This window comes from Montipora foliosa, chromosome 5, assembly GCF_036669935.1.
Source record: "Montipora foliosa isolate CH-2021 chromosome 5, ASM3666993v2, whole genome shotgun sequence".
NCBI classification, from domain to species: Eukaryota; Metazoa; Cnidaria; class Anthozoa; order Scleractinia; family Acroporidae; genus Montipora; species Montipora foliosa.
This window is the reverse complement of record NC_090873.1, coordinates 34,296,919-34,311,918: the sequence shown is the minus strand read 5'-3', so window position 1 is coordinate 34,311,918 and position 15,000 is coordinate 34,296,919. Positions and strand designations below refer to the sequence as shown.

Here is a 15,000-nt window from a genome sequence, read left to right as displayed (position 1 = left end):
AGTATAATTTCGATGGGGGAAGGCACTGGCAAATTCGCGCCGGAAGCAGGGAAAGCACGCATGCGCACTGCGTTTTTCACGCGTGTCCTCTCGCCGTGTCTCGCCGTATGCCAGGATTTGGCCAGGGATGCAGTCATCAAAAGAATTCGTGTAGGGGTGGGGTTAGTGTTTTGCCTTTTTATTCTGAGACGTCACTATATAAAGCATACATGAAGTATGAGGCAAGACATTGAGTCTTCCATGAACTCATTTCCCTTCGCCACTAACATGCTCCTCATTTCAAAAATAGCAAGATTGGAAAAGCTTTAATACCAAAAGATAAACGAAACGAAAAAAGGTACGATAACCGGGCGTAAATCGAAGGTAAGATCTAGAATATGATTTGTCATATCTATTCTGGTGGTAGAAATTTAGAAATCCGCGTTAAGAATTAGACACAACAAAAAGCAAATCTATAAATCCTATAATTCCACTATGGTTTGAAGACCAACAAATGGCACCAATGCCGCTTTACAGTGCTGTCCTAGTTCCCTAACCCCCAGAAACTGTTTTGTTTTCTGCATTTTAAGCGGTTGGATATCATACGAAACATTCAAAGAATTTTTCACATCCAAAGAAATTTCTTCTTGCCCCTGCCTTTCGGTTTTTGCACGCTTGTACGCTTCATTCAAGTAAGTAAGGTCTTTATAAGTCTCCTCACCATGGGGACTCAAGGCCTGCCCACCCCTCCTGCTCACGTTTCCAAAACTACCAGGTATAAAAGTAGATGACAGAATTTTAAACTGAACATGAGTTATGGTTACAACCCCGGCCGATTCAACACGCAAATAAACAGACAGTCGAAAGTTAATGAATAATAACTAAAAGCATTCTTTGAAGTGCCAGCTATTGTTTCCAGTCAAAAATACAATTACGAATGCAATACTACGATAGGTTAAACAAGATTGCCCTATTAAAGCTGTCTTTGACTGGAATACATGTAATAAGCTACAGACTAATCGTGGAAAAACAGGGGTCCTGCGTTTAACATCTCGATTTGTGAAAAATCCCTCACTAGGACCTCAGTTCATGGTTGCTGGAGTCCCTGTGGATATTACATCAAAGACCCGAAACCTTGGAGTTATCATGGACGCTAATTTCACTTTATCCAGCCATATCAATGATCTTTGTAAAAAAGCTTTCTTCTTCATTAACTCTATTGGCCGCATTCGGAAGTATCTACCTCCGGACCCGCTTAAGCGATTGGTAAATGCACTTGTTATTTCGCATCTAGACTATTGTAACAGTCTCCTATATGGTCTGCCCTCCTACGAACTCGCTAAGCTACAAAGAGTTCAGAATACTGCAGCTAGGCTGATTGTGGGAGCTCGTCGAACTGACCATATGACCCCTATTTTGAGGGATCTCCACTGGTTGCCTATACCTGCCAGACTGGAATTTAAGATCCTGCTTCTTACGTTTAAGTGTCTCCACAATCAAGGTCCATCTTACCTCCGCGAGTTACTCAAGTTTCGGAATCCTTCACGGACACTTCGCTCCTCCAAGCAATCCTTACTTCAGAACTCGTACCGCCCTAATACCCTCTACTATGGTGAGAGGGCGTTTGCCTTCGCTGCTCCTAAACTGTGGAACTCTATACCTGAGCATATTAAGTCAGCCTCGTCTCTGTCAACGTTTCAAAACGGCACTTAAAACTTACCTTTTTCGTCGCCACCTCCTTGATGACCAATGATACCTTTGTAGCTTAAGAGTTTTGATTTTTAATTAGTGTGGTTATTACTAATTTGCTATTGTTATTATTGTTATTATTTATTGTAAGCGCATTGAGATTTTTTAAATGCGCACCAAGAACGTTTCTATTTATTTATTTATTTATTTAACGATCAGCAATCCTCTTTCTCCTCCATCTTGAAAAGACCTCGAGACGATGTGCAACACCACTGACAAAGTATGTTGTGTAAAACCACTAAAAATTTATTGGAAACCCCACTGAAAATTTATTGGAAACCCCACCGAAAAAAAAAACCGCCAAAAGAATCCCGCCAAAAAATCCTAACTCGAAAATCCTAACTCGAAAATCCAACTCGAAATCCAACTCGAAATCCTAACTCGAAAATCCAACTCGAAAATCCAACTGGAAATCCAACTAGAAATCCAACTCGAAATCCTAACTCGGTAATTAGTCTGTCTCTTCCGAAACGAGCTGTGGGTGCACAAATTTTTTTTTTTGGCATCTAGAGATTATTAATTCCTCAACGTTCGCTACATACAACACTTAAGGGCCTACTGACGTGTTTTTGGGGTGCGTTGCTAAGGATGTAATGCTTAAGTAATTTGAGAGAATTTAGCATTATCTTGGTCAGTTTCCAACTTTTGTAAACCAATGACCCTAAATATGACGTCACCATGCCACGCCCATGGTCACGTGACCAATTAAAGAAAACTCTAAATTTGTCTACGAGCTACACAATTTGGGTGTTTAATCAGTGGTTTGATAATTTGTATTCGTTTTTGCATCCAGCCAGGCATGGTTTTCTTTTTAGTTTGAAAAATGTTCTTTTTAGAGAGATAAACTATGCTGAAATACCCATAACATTTTCAATACAGATGATTTGTAAAAATCAATGCTTAGCTATATTCTATATTTGGGGGTGAAACGTGCCATATTAAAAAAAAATTAATTCCATTTAAAGACAGACGAAAATTTAGCTTTTTCTCAAACCGGGAGTCAGTTCGTTTACGCAAGCGCAGTTGATCTGAGAACGAGCGCGAGGAAGGTCGAGGAAAAGTCTTCGATGCAAACGAATTAGGAGATTGTTAGAGCGGTTTTCAAATGAGTGTCGTAAAACCAAAACCAAAGTAATTACTTTGTCCAATCAAAAAGGACGGACAGAATCCAGTAAAACAATCAAAACTCGAAGTAATTACACGTAGCCGACACAAAGCGCGGGAAAATGTGCACGCGCGAGCCACGATTGGTTTTGGTTTCACTTCTGATTTGTTGAAAAACTGCCGCGAGAACTTTGAACCAATCACTGAGTGAAGTAATCATAAACCAAAGTAATTCGCTAATTACTTTCGACACTCAATTGAAAACCACTCTATCAATTTTTTCAGGTCGGTGAGTGGGTTTTCTGGTCAGCTCATGATATGATGACGTCAGTCACCGGAAGTAACATTTCACTTCCTTAGCAACGCGCAAAAAATCCGTCTGTGGGCCCTTAAGGGTAACCAATATACTAGAATACTTACAATTCAAACCCAACCTACAATACTAACAGTAATTACAATAGTTACACTACTTACAAGACTTGCGGTAATTACAAAACAATTCACTACTTACAATGTTTACGGTGCTTACAATGCGATATACAGTGTATCTAGACTCTGAACTGACATACTGTGATAAATAGTATAACTGATTTCTACAGGATATATTTATTTAGTTTAAAGGAGCACAGTCACGGTATTTTGAGTTATTTTGACCATTGACAAAATTAATTTTTAAATAAATAGAAGACCACACACCGTTCATGATAAGATAAACGTTTTAATGAAATCCTGTCAATAAAAGTCGAGTACAATTTGAATTTTGTTTGGCTTGCATGATTCTCTTGACGATGGCTTCGGTCCAGGTTTTCTTGCCTGGTAGGTTAGTTACTGATAACCTTCACCATTTTGGCATCCGCTTTCCACTTGTCTTGTAAATTCTTAGCCTTGGAATAATCCATGTCGTGCTGTTTGGGGAATTGAATTTACTGTTAGAAAGCTCAGACGATCTTTCAAAATTGAGGCCAATTTTTTAGACTACAGTCTTTCCGCCAGTCAGATTACAAACATGTGCTTAGCCTGAGTACTAGGGGAGGGGCTGATAATTAGGTTAACATTTGCTAAATTGAAAGGAGTCAATGTAGTCTAATGGTGAAACAACCTGCCTTCATGACCAAGGTTTCTGAACACATTTATTTGCGTCTACAAGTTTAGCAAATGGTACAATTATAAGAAAATATGCAAATCAATTTATTGTTGAATGCTGCTTCTTAGTCCAAACTCATGGCCTCATCTTCATCCTTGTCTTTGTCCCCGGTCCCTTGGTCTTCCTCGGCGGCTGTTGTAGGCCGTGAGGTTTCATCTGAGGTACTGGTGCTGTCAGCAGTGCTGGGACGAGAGGATTCTTGGACAGCTCGTACAAATTCAACCATATCTGAAAGACATTCACTTGTTTCATTAACTGATTGGTTAGCCTTCATTTCCTATACTCCCATAATTGTGAAGAGCAAATGTAGAATTATTCTGAAAATTCCAATTTGTTTAGGACTGATTTTAAAGAGAATTAGGTGGTGGGGAAATGCATTTTCTTTAAAAACTATCCTTTCTGAACATTTCACTCTTAGGGGATCAAGAACATTGTTTTATATTCCCAGGACTAAGAGTGAGATAAAAAACAACTGGGTTGTATGAACAGACATGAAAACTCAAGTTGATTCCAATAATCTAAAAGTTCATTCTCCTAGCTACTTCCTTACATTTCTTTGTTCGCTGGTCATGAGAATTTGGTGTTACATATATCAAGATGATACCCTTGAGCTGATAATGATCTTCATTCTCAATACTTATATACCTGATAATGTAATTAAATTGCGGGGTGAATTTACATAATGATCACTCCTGTTAGCGTTAATTAAACCTATAACCTTACATGTATCATCTTGCTAAACTTCACTACTTAGCAGATGTCTTTTTAGGTTCCTTCTTTAGACTTGTAAAAACCATTTTCATCAAAAACGAGAAAAAAGAAACACATTTGTATGATTCTTCTTTGATTCCAAACCAACTGCCACCACATACCTCCTCGGCTAGCTGCCCCCATAACATCCTCATTAAAGCCAAACTGTCCCATCAATGGTGCTAGCTGCCCTGACTGCAATGCAGAACTAAACATTCCAACAGCCTGGAGAGAAGATAAAAGCTCTGTAATGCTGACTATTTTTCTCTAGTATTATATTTTAGCCTCACAATTAAACTTTTCAATTCAGATCATGCGACTTTTTAAGTGTCGTTGAAAGAATAAAGACAACAACAGTTCTGATCAACGTATCACAAATAGTTAAGTTACTTTGAAGCTACGCATATTTGCGAGAATTATTATTATCGCGGTTCTCCAGCAGCTTATTTTCTGTCCTTGCGGTGTCAACCTTCCCATTATTGCTAGAAGTGTTGTTAAAGAGCTTAGTTTTACAACAGTGTTTTGCGAATTTCGTATCGCGGTGGCCAGCGAAAGTGCAAGACTTGATCACCTTCTGTTGCTTGAGTTGTTCGATTGACAAACAATGGTTGCTTTCTCTCGTGAATGACCAGAGCCGTTTTCACGGGTACGTGATATTTTCGAACGACTGCTTGAGGAAAGCGAACGACTTCCAATTCCTTAACTCGTGAGAACGACTTTCCTTTCCGTTCTCACGGCTACTTCACGGCTTCACGCCTTAGAACGACTAGTCGTTAGGAACGTTTTCGCGTGAGAGGTCACATTTATTCCTTTACTTTTTTCCTTCCTGTCACTGTTTAAAATTAAGAAAACTCCCCAGAGAATAGTCACAGTTCTTTAGCTGCACAAGCTTATTTACAGACATAGGTAGTGAATAGACTTACTATACAAGTGACATGAATTAGGTGAGTGACATTCTATCAGAAACCACAAGGCATTCGTTCTTGCTGGTTTGTGGCCTGAAAAGTTCTGATAAAACAGGAACGAAAACTGTACAAAGAGTATCTGCGCTGTGTATTCCCATTGAAAAGCAGTATGCTTGACTCTAAAACAATACTATTTTGTACTTCGCAAATTGTACCACACTAACCTGCTGAAACTGTGGTGAGCGCAGGGTAGTAGCCAGCTCCGTAGGATTCTGCGACAGCTCATCACCAGCTGGAAGAAAAGGTGCAAGCTGTTCACGGAACTCAGGATCTGTCAGCAAAGGCATCAGGGAGTCAGGGGTAAGAACAGTGGACAAGTCCACCGCTGAAGAAAAATGTGGAGGAAAATAAAATATAATCACATAAAATGAAAAGATACAAACTTGTACCAAAAGTTAGTTTTCATTTGCAGCATTTCTGTGTCAACCAATGAAAGCTGAAGCATGCAAAAGCACTGATTTTTGGGTTTCTTCCTTGCATGCCGAGCTTATCACTGACACCTTCAAAGTACCTTTAAGTACTGTTTAATAAATGAGCTGGAGTATTTTTATCAGGTTCTAAACCATGAGACGAAGCAAAGTGGTTCTGGCTTCTTAAAATGAGGTTAAATGCAATTTTTGTGTAGAGTGTTTAGCAGTTTTCCCCCCTCCGTCCTCCCTCTACTTTCCACTGTTTATCATGACGGGTGGGCTATCTTCTATCTTGCGTGGGGGCTCATGGCTGGGTTGTCAGCTTTGCCAGCCATGGGTGCAGTCTTCATCTTGGAGCTGGCTACCAATAGTGGAAACTCAAGGATGTCTCAGGAACCCATCCTCCACTAAGCAACGAAGTTGTCAAGACGGCAGTTTTAAAAAATGGCTTTTCGGGCGAAAAAGTGCACTTAGAACACACTAAGGATGACGTTACTTGTAGCCCTTCAATTGTGTATAGAGCAGAAATAAGGGTAATATCACAGTACTTGACATACATTCTCTTGGTTCATCACTGTTTTCTGCAGGCACTAGAATTAAAAAAAAAACTGGTATAATTTTTGTGTTATGAGAAAGGCATACATTACAATGACGAAAAATTGCTACATGTAGTACATGTAGATTGCAGTTTGAAACCTTCTTGGCCAAACCAAAACAACATGAAATAATACAGACTGGCTCACTTGGTTAAGCACTGGAGTAGTGGGCGTGAGGTCGTGAGTTCAACTCTGGCTATACCAACACTCAAGGCCTTTAAATAACAGAGAGAAAGCATTGCCTGAAAGTGACCCCTAACCTCAAAAATTTTTTTTCGCTAAGATGAATCTTTGCACCTGTTCGAAACGCATTGTGGCCTTTTTTCCCCTCTTCCTAGGCTTCAAAACTTTTTGTTCTCGACCGAGTTAGAAAGGGAGCGAGTCTATTCCTGATTTGATGTCACAAACTGATTGCTAGAACGCCCAAACACGCAGAGAAGGATTGCTACTGATTGACTGAATGACAGGAATGTTTACATTGACATGTACATGTACACCGTACAATTATTGATTATCATGCTGCCACATCACCCCAATGCTGGTGAATAGATCAAAAAGACTTAAGTTTATAAATTTACATGTAGATCCCCAATTATCTTCTTTTGTTTGTCCATCACTATTTGTAGACCCCCAATGCACAACAGTTTCTCTGTCTGTAGATGTTGGTCGCAAACTTCCCATAGTACAAATTGCATGTTTTTGGTTACAAGATTTTAGTGTCGAACTGACAAACTTGTCAGCACTTGTTGAGCACCGGGCTGTCACGCGGAGGTCGCGAGTTCAATTCCGGCCGTACCAACACTCAGGGTCTTAAAATAACTGAGGAGAAAGTGCTGCCTTTGTAACTACATCTGCAAATGGTTAGACTTTCAAGTCTTCTCGGATAAGGACGATAAGCCGGAGGTCCCGTCTCACAACCCCTCACTCACGGACGTAAAAGAACCCACACACTTGTCGCTAAGAGTAGGGCACGTAGTTCCCAGTGTTGTGGTCTGTCTTCTGTTGTGTATCATGGTTGGGAGGGTAAAAAAAGGGGCCACAGTAATTGGCGCAAGCTGCTGTGGCGCTCTGCCAGCTTGACTGGCAAAGTTAATAAATAAAAATAAAATAAACTAAGAAAAATTGGGAACCCTTACATGTACAGTACTCATGTGTATGGTGCAAAAAACTCAAGCCAATATACAATGTAGCCATTTAAGTTCCCTGATATAAATTATACCTTGCATGTGGGACAGGATACTTTGCAAGTCACTCAACTGCACAGCTTGATGAGCAGTTTCCTGAACTGGACGAGACGGAGCAGGTGGAGGCACTGTTGGGGTTGCTGTTACAGGACGTGGTGTGGTGGTCCCTGATGATGCTGCTGAGGATGTCGTCCTTGGTCCAGGAGAGGATTGCACTCTGGTTGGCCTAGAACACACAAGATTATTTTTTTTTCAAAGGAGGAGGCATGGCCCAGACAATTCATGTAGGATGATGGAGGCGGCTTTCTTTGGAACCCTTGATTTGAATACGGGCTTCCTGGGTTCTATTTCTATTTGCGTGTCACCTGTAATTTCACTCACAACAACAACCTTAACCCATTGACCCCTGGGATTGACACTTAACAGATTTTACCCCGTCTAACGCCAGATAATAAGCAATTATTGGATGAGGTTGAGCATGAGGTTTGTGTTATCTGCCGAAGCCGAAGGCTGAGGCGGATAACACAAACCGAGGCCTTGATAATTTCGCTATCATGCGAAAACCGAATCCAATAATTGTTTTATTATACAATTATAAATGTAGAAGCGTTGAGACATTTCACAGAACAACAACAAAGTAAGCCACGCAATGACACGTTTCAGTGTAAACATCTTTATTAATGACAGCCGTGAATTACATGTAAAGCGGAATTCAAAAGGTTTACAGAAAGGATTTAAGCCTAAAACATCTGAAAACGTTTCAGGAAAAACTGAATCGAACTGAAACTTTTGAACAAAATTCTTAAGTTAAGTTGTACGGTCTTATGAAAAATGCTCCCGATATCGAGATGTAAACAAAACTTCATTGTCTGCAAAAACGCGTCATACCTACATGCATAAATGCCAGTGTCTGTAGATGTGACGCGATGACACAGCGCCATCTAGAATTAGCGGGGTGCTTTTAGCCAATCAAATTTGAGATAGCATCAGCATTGTATAATAATTTTACTTGTCAGCCGGGGGCATCCTAAGGTACCCAAGGAGTCAATGGGTTAAATGGGGCATTACTCTTAGCGTGGACCTACAATCATGGACAAAACCCTTGGGAAGGTCAGCACTTTTGACGTCTTCATTGCCTCTCTCCCCTCCCCCCCTCCTCCCCACCCCCTATTCAATATTGTGCAAAACTGAATGGTTTTAGTGGGAAATTGTTGTGTTAACTCTCAACATTGAATAGGAGGGAGGAGGGCTATATAAGAGAAGGTGAAACTATTTCTTTTGTGCTTTAACAGAAGCGGGTTGAAGTACAGCTCTGATCATTGCGGTTCATTTACATAACCTTCCCACCTACTTTTGTCTATGATTGTAGATGTTGCTTTCAAACAGTGACATCAGAAGGGGAAAACGTTCCAGTCTATCTCGACTTGGCCGAAACCAGAAGAGCATCAAGAGGATAGGCTACCTGTAGCCATGCTTGCACAGCCTCTGGTTCATAAAAAAATTACTAAATTGGTTGATTTCTCCTGTTATTACTCACGTAGGAGAAGCAGCAGCAGGTGGTGTGACAGAACTTCCTGCACTGGACAAACTGCTGTGACCACCCAGAGCTCCACCATAACCACTTAATAACTGTAACAACTGCTGCTGATCCAGATTACCCAGGAGGCCTTGCAATTGCCCATCACCTAATGATTAAACATACTTGTATCAGTGCTTGGAATTAAAAAAAAGTCCAGGTTGTCCGTGTTTGAAAAGCCAGGCAATTAAACCTACATGTATAAATTTGGTTGCCCTGATGAATACACGTACCTGGTTGCCCATTGGGAAACCCCATACGTTTAAATGCATGCCGTGTTGAGATGCAATCGCATGGCGTTGGAGCTTGAGTATCCTATACATTTTTTTTATAAGAACGTCTAATTTTGGAGCTGAGGCTGAATGTTCTTATATGTTTTTGCGATGTGAGGTTGAAAACATTCTTAAGATGCTCTTAAATTTACATCAGCCTTAGTTTCACTCTGATGACTTCAATTGATGGTGTTGAAGTTATTTTGGTAGATTATAAAATAATAAGAACTGCTCACTATTACAAACTGAGATGTATATCATGCAATAAGAACACGATTGTTATGTTATACAAAAGAATAATATTAAGTTGCATTTATTAATTAATAATATTTTATGCTTTCATTTCAAATACAGATGAGCAAAACAAATTTGGGTAAAATTTCAGCCTCAACGTTCTTATAAAAAGGGTTCTTATAAGAAAAGAGTGTAGTTCTAAGTGTACGCCTGTAGTTTTTTGTGGAAGTCTGGGTTTAAGTTATTTCCATTGCCATTTACATCACAGTACACACAAATTTTTCGAATCTGACAAATTTTGTAAAAGCCACAGATATTCAAAACATGGGAAAATGCTCATCTGCAGCACATTAATTCTTTACCACAAAATTGCTTGTAATCTTGCAATCTGATTGGCTAATTTGCCATCGTCAATAAGAGCCTAGACAATGCTGTGTCAATTTGTCAGGCAATGTAATAGCCAATCTAGAATGCTCATTTTGGAAAAAACACCAACCATATTGCGAGAAAGTTATAGACAACGCTTGCTCTTTCTTTGGCGTTGAATATTGTGGTAAAAAGCTGTGCCTCATGAGTCCACAACATTTTGACCACTGTGATGACCAATATCGTCGTTGGTAAGAGAACAGACAACGCTGAACCACTTTCAATTTGTTAAATTGTTGAATTTGCACTACTATAATCAGACATTGACATCAGAGTCGGGTACTGCTTATGTATAACATTTTTTTTTTTTGGCTGGGTTGTTTTTTTCTTCGGGCAACTAACCTTTTCATAAATTTACCAAAAATTAGTCGCCCGCCAAACTTTTTGGTCGTCTTGGATGACCGGGCGACTGCTAATTTCGAGCATTGCTGTATTAGAACAAGTGGGTGTAGTGTTCTAGCAAGGGTGTTTCACCTGCAATTTCTACAGAGGTATAGCCTGCTCTTGTATTTTTCCAAGTACAAAATGCTTTATGCTTATATTCACCTCTTAATTTTTTGTTATACATTTAGTTGCATTTTAAAGCAGCTGCTAAGAGATCTACAGGACTCCTCTTATGCCATTGGCTATCAACCCTTTCGCTCCCAAGACTGATTGATAAATGTTCTCCTCGAAAGCTCGATACATTGTAATGCAAACCCAGGTGGAAATCTTATTAAGATCTTGTAAGATCTTACAAGAATCTTGGAAGATTCTTATTAAGATTAAGATCTTAATAAGATCTTGTTTAACTCTTCAGATCTTAAAAAATCTTAATAAAAATCTTGTAAGATCTTGAGAGGATCTTACAAGATCTTATCCAAGAAAATCAATATTCAACATTCTAAGATCTTACAAAATACCTTGTAAGATCTTAAGAGAATCTTACAAGATCTTATCAGAAAAAAAATGAGTATCCAACTTGCCAAGACCTTAAAAGATCTTAATAAAAATCTTGTAAGATCTTAAAACAGATCTTACAAGATCTTGTCAAATTTAGTCAGTGCGTAGCATTTTAAGATCTTAAAAGATCTTAAAGAAATCTTACAAGATCTTGTCATCAATAGCCTGTGTACAGACTGCCCCTCCCCTTCAAAAAAACATCAGAGAGGAACGGTCTGTGATTTACCGTTAGTAATCGTGTTCTGGAATAATTTTGCATACATTATTTAGTAATCTACGCTGACCAAAATTTGCGTGGCTCATATTTCGTTTGGAGCTAAATTCTCAAAATGGTGGTCAATGAGGTAGATTTCAAACGTGCATCGAAGAGCGTCTCTGATAGTTTTAAGATACCTTGGCTTTATAGCATAGAAGCACTCTTTAAAGGAGAGGATGTATTTGCAAGTCTTCCAACCAGGTACGGCTCTGATCTTCAAAACAGCACAGATCGTTGCCGATGAGCTGTTATTTTCCTCGGTGTGTACATTCTCAAATCTTCCATGGCATCACGCTTTGTAGATTGTACTTGAGAATGGCTAGGCTGGTTGGGATTACATTGACTAGTAAGGAATAGCGGGAGACGTTTTCGAGTGGACAATCTTTTGAATAGTGCTATATTCACCTCGTGAAGAGCGCTTTCGTTTCTTTTGCGCTAACAATTCCTACAAATGTACGTCGAATCGATTTCCACTTTACACTCCATAGATAACAATTCCGCTCGTACTTTAAAAGAAAAACCTCTTTGACAATCAAAAATATTTTTATTCGTATTTTGTACCGTGCTCAAAGTACACACGAACGAACTCATCGTAAAATCTCTCAAGGTGGTTCTCACGGTGTTGATGTGGAGAAATAAAAATAAAAGCCAATCAAACCTCGTTGTTTCAATGATGTAATGATCGATGGGTAATAACCAATCAAATCATTTTCCACACATTCCAGGAAAAATCACGTGGTATGGAACACGATTATCAACGGTAAATCACAGACCGTTCCTCTCCGATTTTTTTTTGAGGGGAGGGGCGGTCTGTACACAGGCTAGTCATCAAAAGTCAGGTTGCAGCATTCTATTGATACAAAAAAATTACAAGATCTCAGAAAAATTATTACGTATCAACACTCTAACATCTATTAAAAACAATGTTTAGACAATCTTACAAGATCTTGTCAAAAAAGTTAGCATTCAATGACTTTTCAATCTTATAGGTAAATAGTAATACTAATAATAACAATCACTTTATTTGAGTCTTAAGGCTATTTATTTGAGCATGAGGGCTCTACTAATTGGGGAGACTACAAATCAACTGAAAGCAGAACAAATCAATTTTATATGAGAGGGGAAAACCGGAGTATGCGAGGAAAAAAACCTCTCGGTTAAAATAGCTTTTTCATACAGACCTAGTGCATTTGAACTTCAATTTTCAAATTTGAGATTCAGTGTATTCTTAGTTAGTCCATGGACTACCCTAAAAATACTATTTCGAATGAGTACTGTTGATCCATGTGTAAGCAGCATCTCAAACCTTTCGATTATTGTTGTGATGGCGGATTACTTCATGTAAGCTAACCTTTTTAAAATGAGTGCTTTGAATTAAATACTGTTGAACAATGCTGTTTAATTTAAAATGGGTGTTGAGGCTTAAGTAAGCACTATTTGAGATGCTGCTTACACATAGATCAACAGTACTAGTTCGAATAGCATTTTTAGGGTAGTCCATTTGGGTAGTCCATTGACTGGGGGTCAGCGAAATGTACCAACCCGTATTCTTAGCTTATTAAATTCCTTCAGTAGGCTGCTAAGGGAAATTGATTAACATTGCTATAGTTATTTAACTTACACACCAAGGCAGTTTAATCAGTTTTGAAGTCTAATCATGATCATATGGAGTGCCTAGCACTGTTATGAAACCTCTAGCTTCCCTTGTTTTGACAAAAAGACATCTATTTACAATTTGATGACAACTGACGACTAATAGTTCACCATCTTCTTCAACTTCAAGGTAATGTTCACCTATTAAATTTCTCTCCACAACATCCTTTAAAACTGGATCTTGAGGTAAAGGTAGATCTTGGCAGACAATTTCTGCCAGTTTTCTTGTGTTCCTCAAGTAATGCATATGCCACATTTTCACGTACAATGTAACAAACTACTTTTCCATATACAGTCATCCCATTTGAATTGAACTCCACGAGGTAGCTACATGAATTTCCCTTTCTTGGATACATTGTGCTATGGAAGATGACATGATCTTTGGTCATCCTGTAGGAAACCAGGTGATCTGAGTTGGGCTGAACATTTAATGGAGAATCAAGAATGTTCTGAAACTTGGACAGCTTCTTGTAATGAAAGGGTTCATGCAGGATACCCCCAAAAAATCACTCTGTACACGGAGAAATGAAAAAGAACGCTTTTATCCCGATATATTAGGTTGATTGTGAGAAATACAAATCAACGGATTACCTTGTTTGATGCTGTCTGAGTCTAATAATCGGCCTTATTCCAAAAGGAACATGATGTATTACTCTTGAAAATTACACACTCTAAGTCAGCACTTAATCCTTTCAATGAACTCCAGTATCTTTCGAATCTTTCTCATTTAAAATGAATCCGTAGAAAGATTGTCATCCACCGCCATCTTGGATAACACGTGAAAGACCGGACTGGAAACTAGTGAGTCCTTTTCGTTTTGGTCAGCAGTCAGCGGTAACCAGTCCAGCTCTGGTAGGTACTTCATATATGATAATTATTATGTACCGTACTTCTTTTGGCAGTTTAATGTACCCAGTTGTCTTTCTACTCTGTTAGACGGATGCAAAGTCACCTTGATACTCTGTTACCCTGCAACCTTATCAGACTGTTACCTGTTACCCCGGTATCTCGTTACCTCGTTACCCCGTTACCCTGTACCCCTGCTACCCTATTACCCCGTTGCCTGTTACCCTGTTACTTTGTTACCGTGTTACCATGTCACCTCGTTACCCCGTTACCTTGTTGACCCGTTACCATGTTACCTTGTTACCCTGTTACCCGTTACCCTTTAACCCTGTTGTTATGTTACCATGTTACCTCGTTACCCCGTTACTTTGTTGACCCGTTACCATGTTACCTTGTTACCCTGTTACCCGTTACCCTGTAAGACTGTTGTTATGTTACCATGTTACCTCGTTACCCCGTTACCTTGTTACCCCGTTACCATGTTACCTTGTTATCCTGTTACCCGTTACCCTGTAACCCTGTTGTTATGTTACCCCGTTACCCCGTTACCATGTTACCTTGTTACCCTGTTACCTGTTACCTCGTTACCCTGTTACCTTGGTACCTGTTACATTGTTACCTTGTTACCCCGTTACCCAGGTACTTTGTTACCATGTCACCTCGTTACCCCGTTATCTTGTTACCTGTTACCTGTTACATTATTACCACGTCACCTGTTACCTTGTTTCCCTTTTACCGTTACCCTATTACCCTGTTATTTTGATACTCTGTTACCTGTTAACCCGTTACCCCGTTACCCTGTTACCCTGTTGTTATGTTACCCCGTTACCCCGTTACCCCGTTACCCCGTTACCCTGTTACCCTGTTACTGTGTTACCTGTTACCTTGTTACCCTGTTACCTGCTACCCCGTTA

General features: G+C 39.4%; 1 protein-coding gene across 1 annotated transcript in view; it reads right to left on the bottom strand.

Annotated features, from left to right (window-relative positions):
- Positions 1-3,922: 3,922 nt before the first annotated feature.
- Positions 3,923-15,000, bottom strand: part of LOC138004028 (proteasomal ubiquitin receptor ADRM1-A-like) — a 24,181-nt gene continuing 13,103 nt past the window's right edge. Inside the window, exons 3-8 of the mRNA XM_068850418.1 lie at positions 9,419-9,566; positions 7,917-8,107; positions 6,659-6,691; positions 5,856-6,016; positions 4,849-4,951; positions 3,923-4,204 (exon numbers count right to left, since the gene is read on the bottom strand). Of these exons, the coding sequence (XP_068706519.1) occupies positions 4,041-4,204; positions 4,849-4,951; positions 5,856-6,016; positions 6,659-6,691; positions 7,917-8,107; positions 9,419-9,566 (800 nt within the window). The 3' untranslated portion in view covers positions 3,923-4,040. The remainder of the gene's footprint in view (positions 4,205-4,848; positions 4,952-5,855; positions 6,017-6,658; positions 6,692-7,916; positions 8,108-9,418; positions 9,567-15,000) is intronic.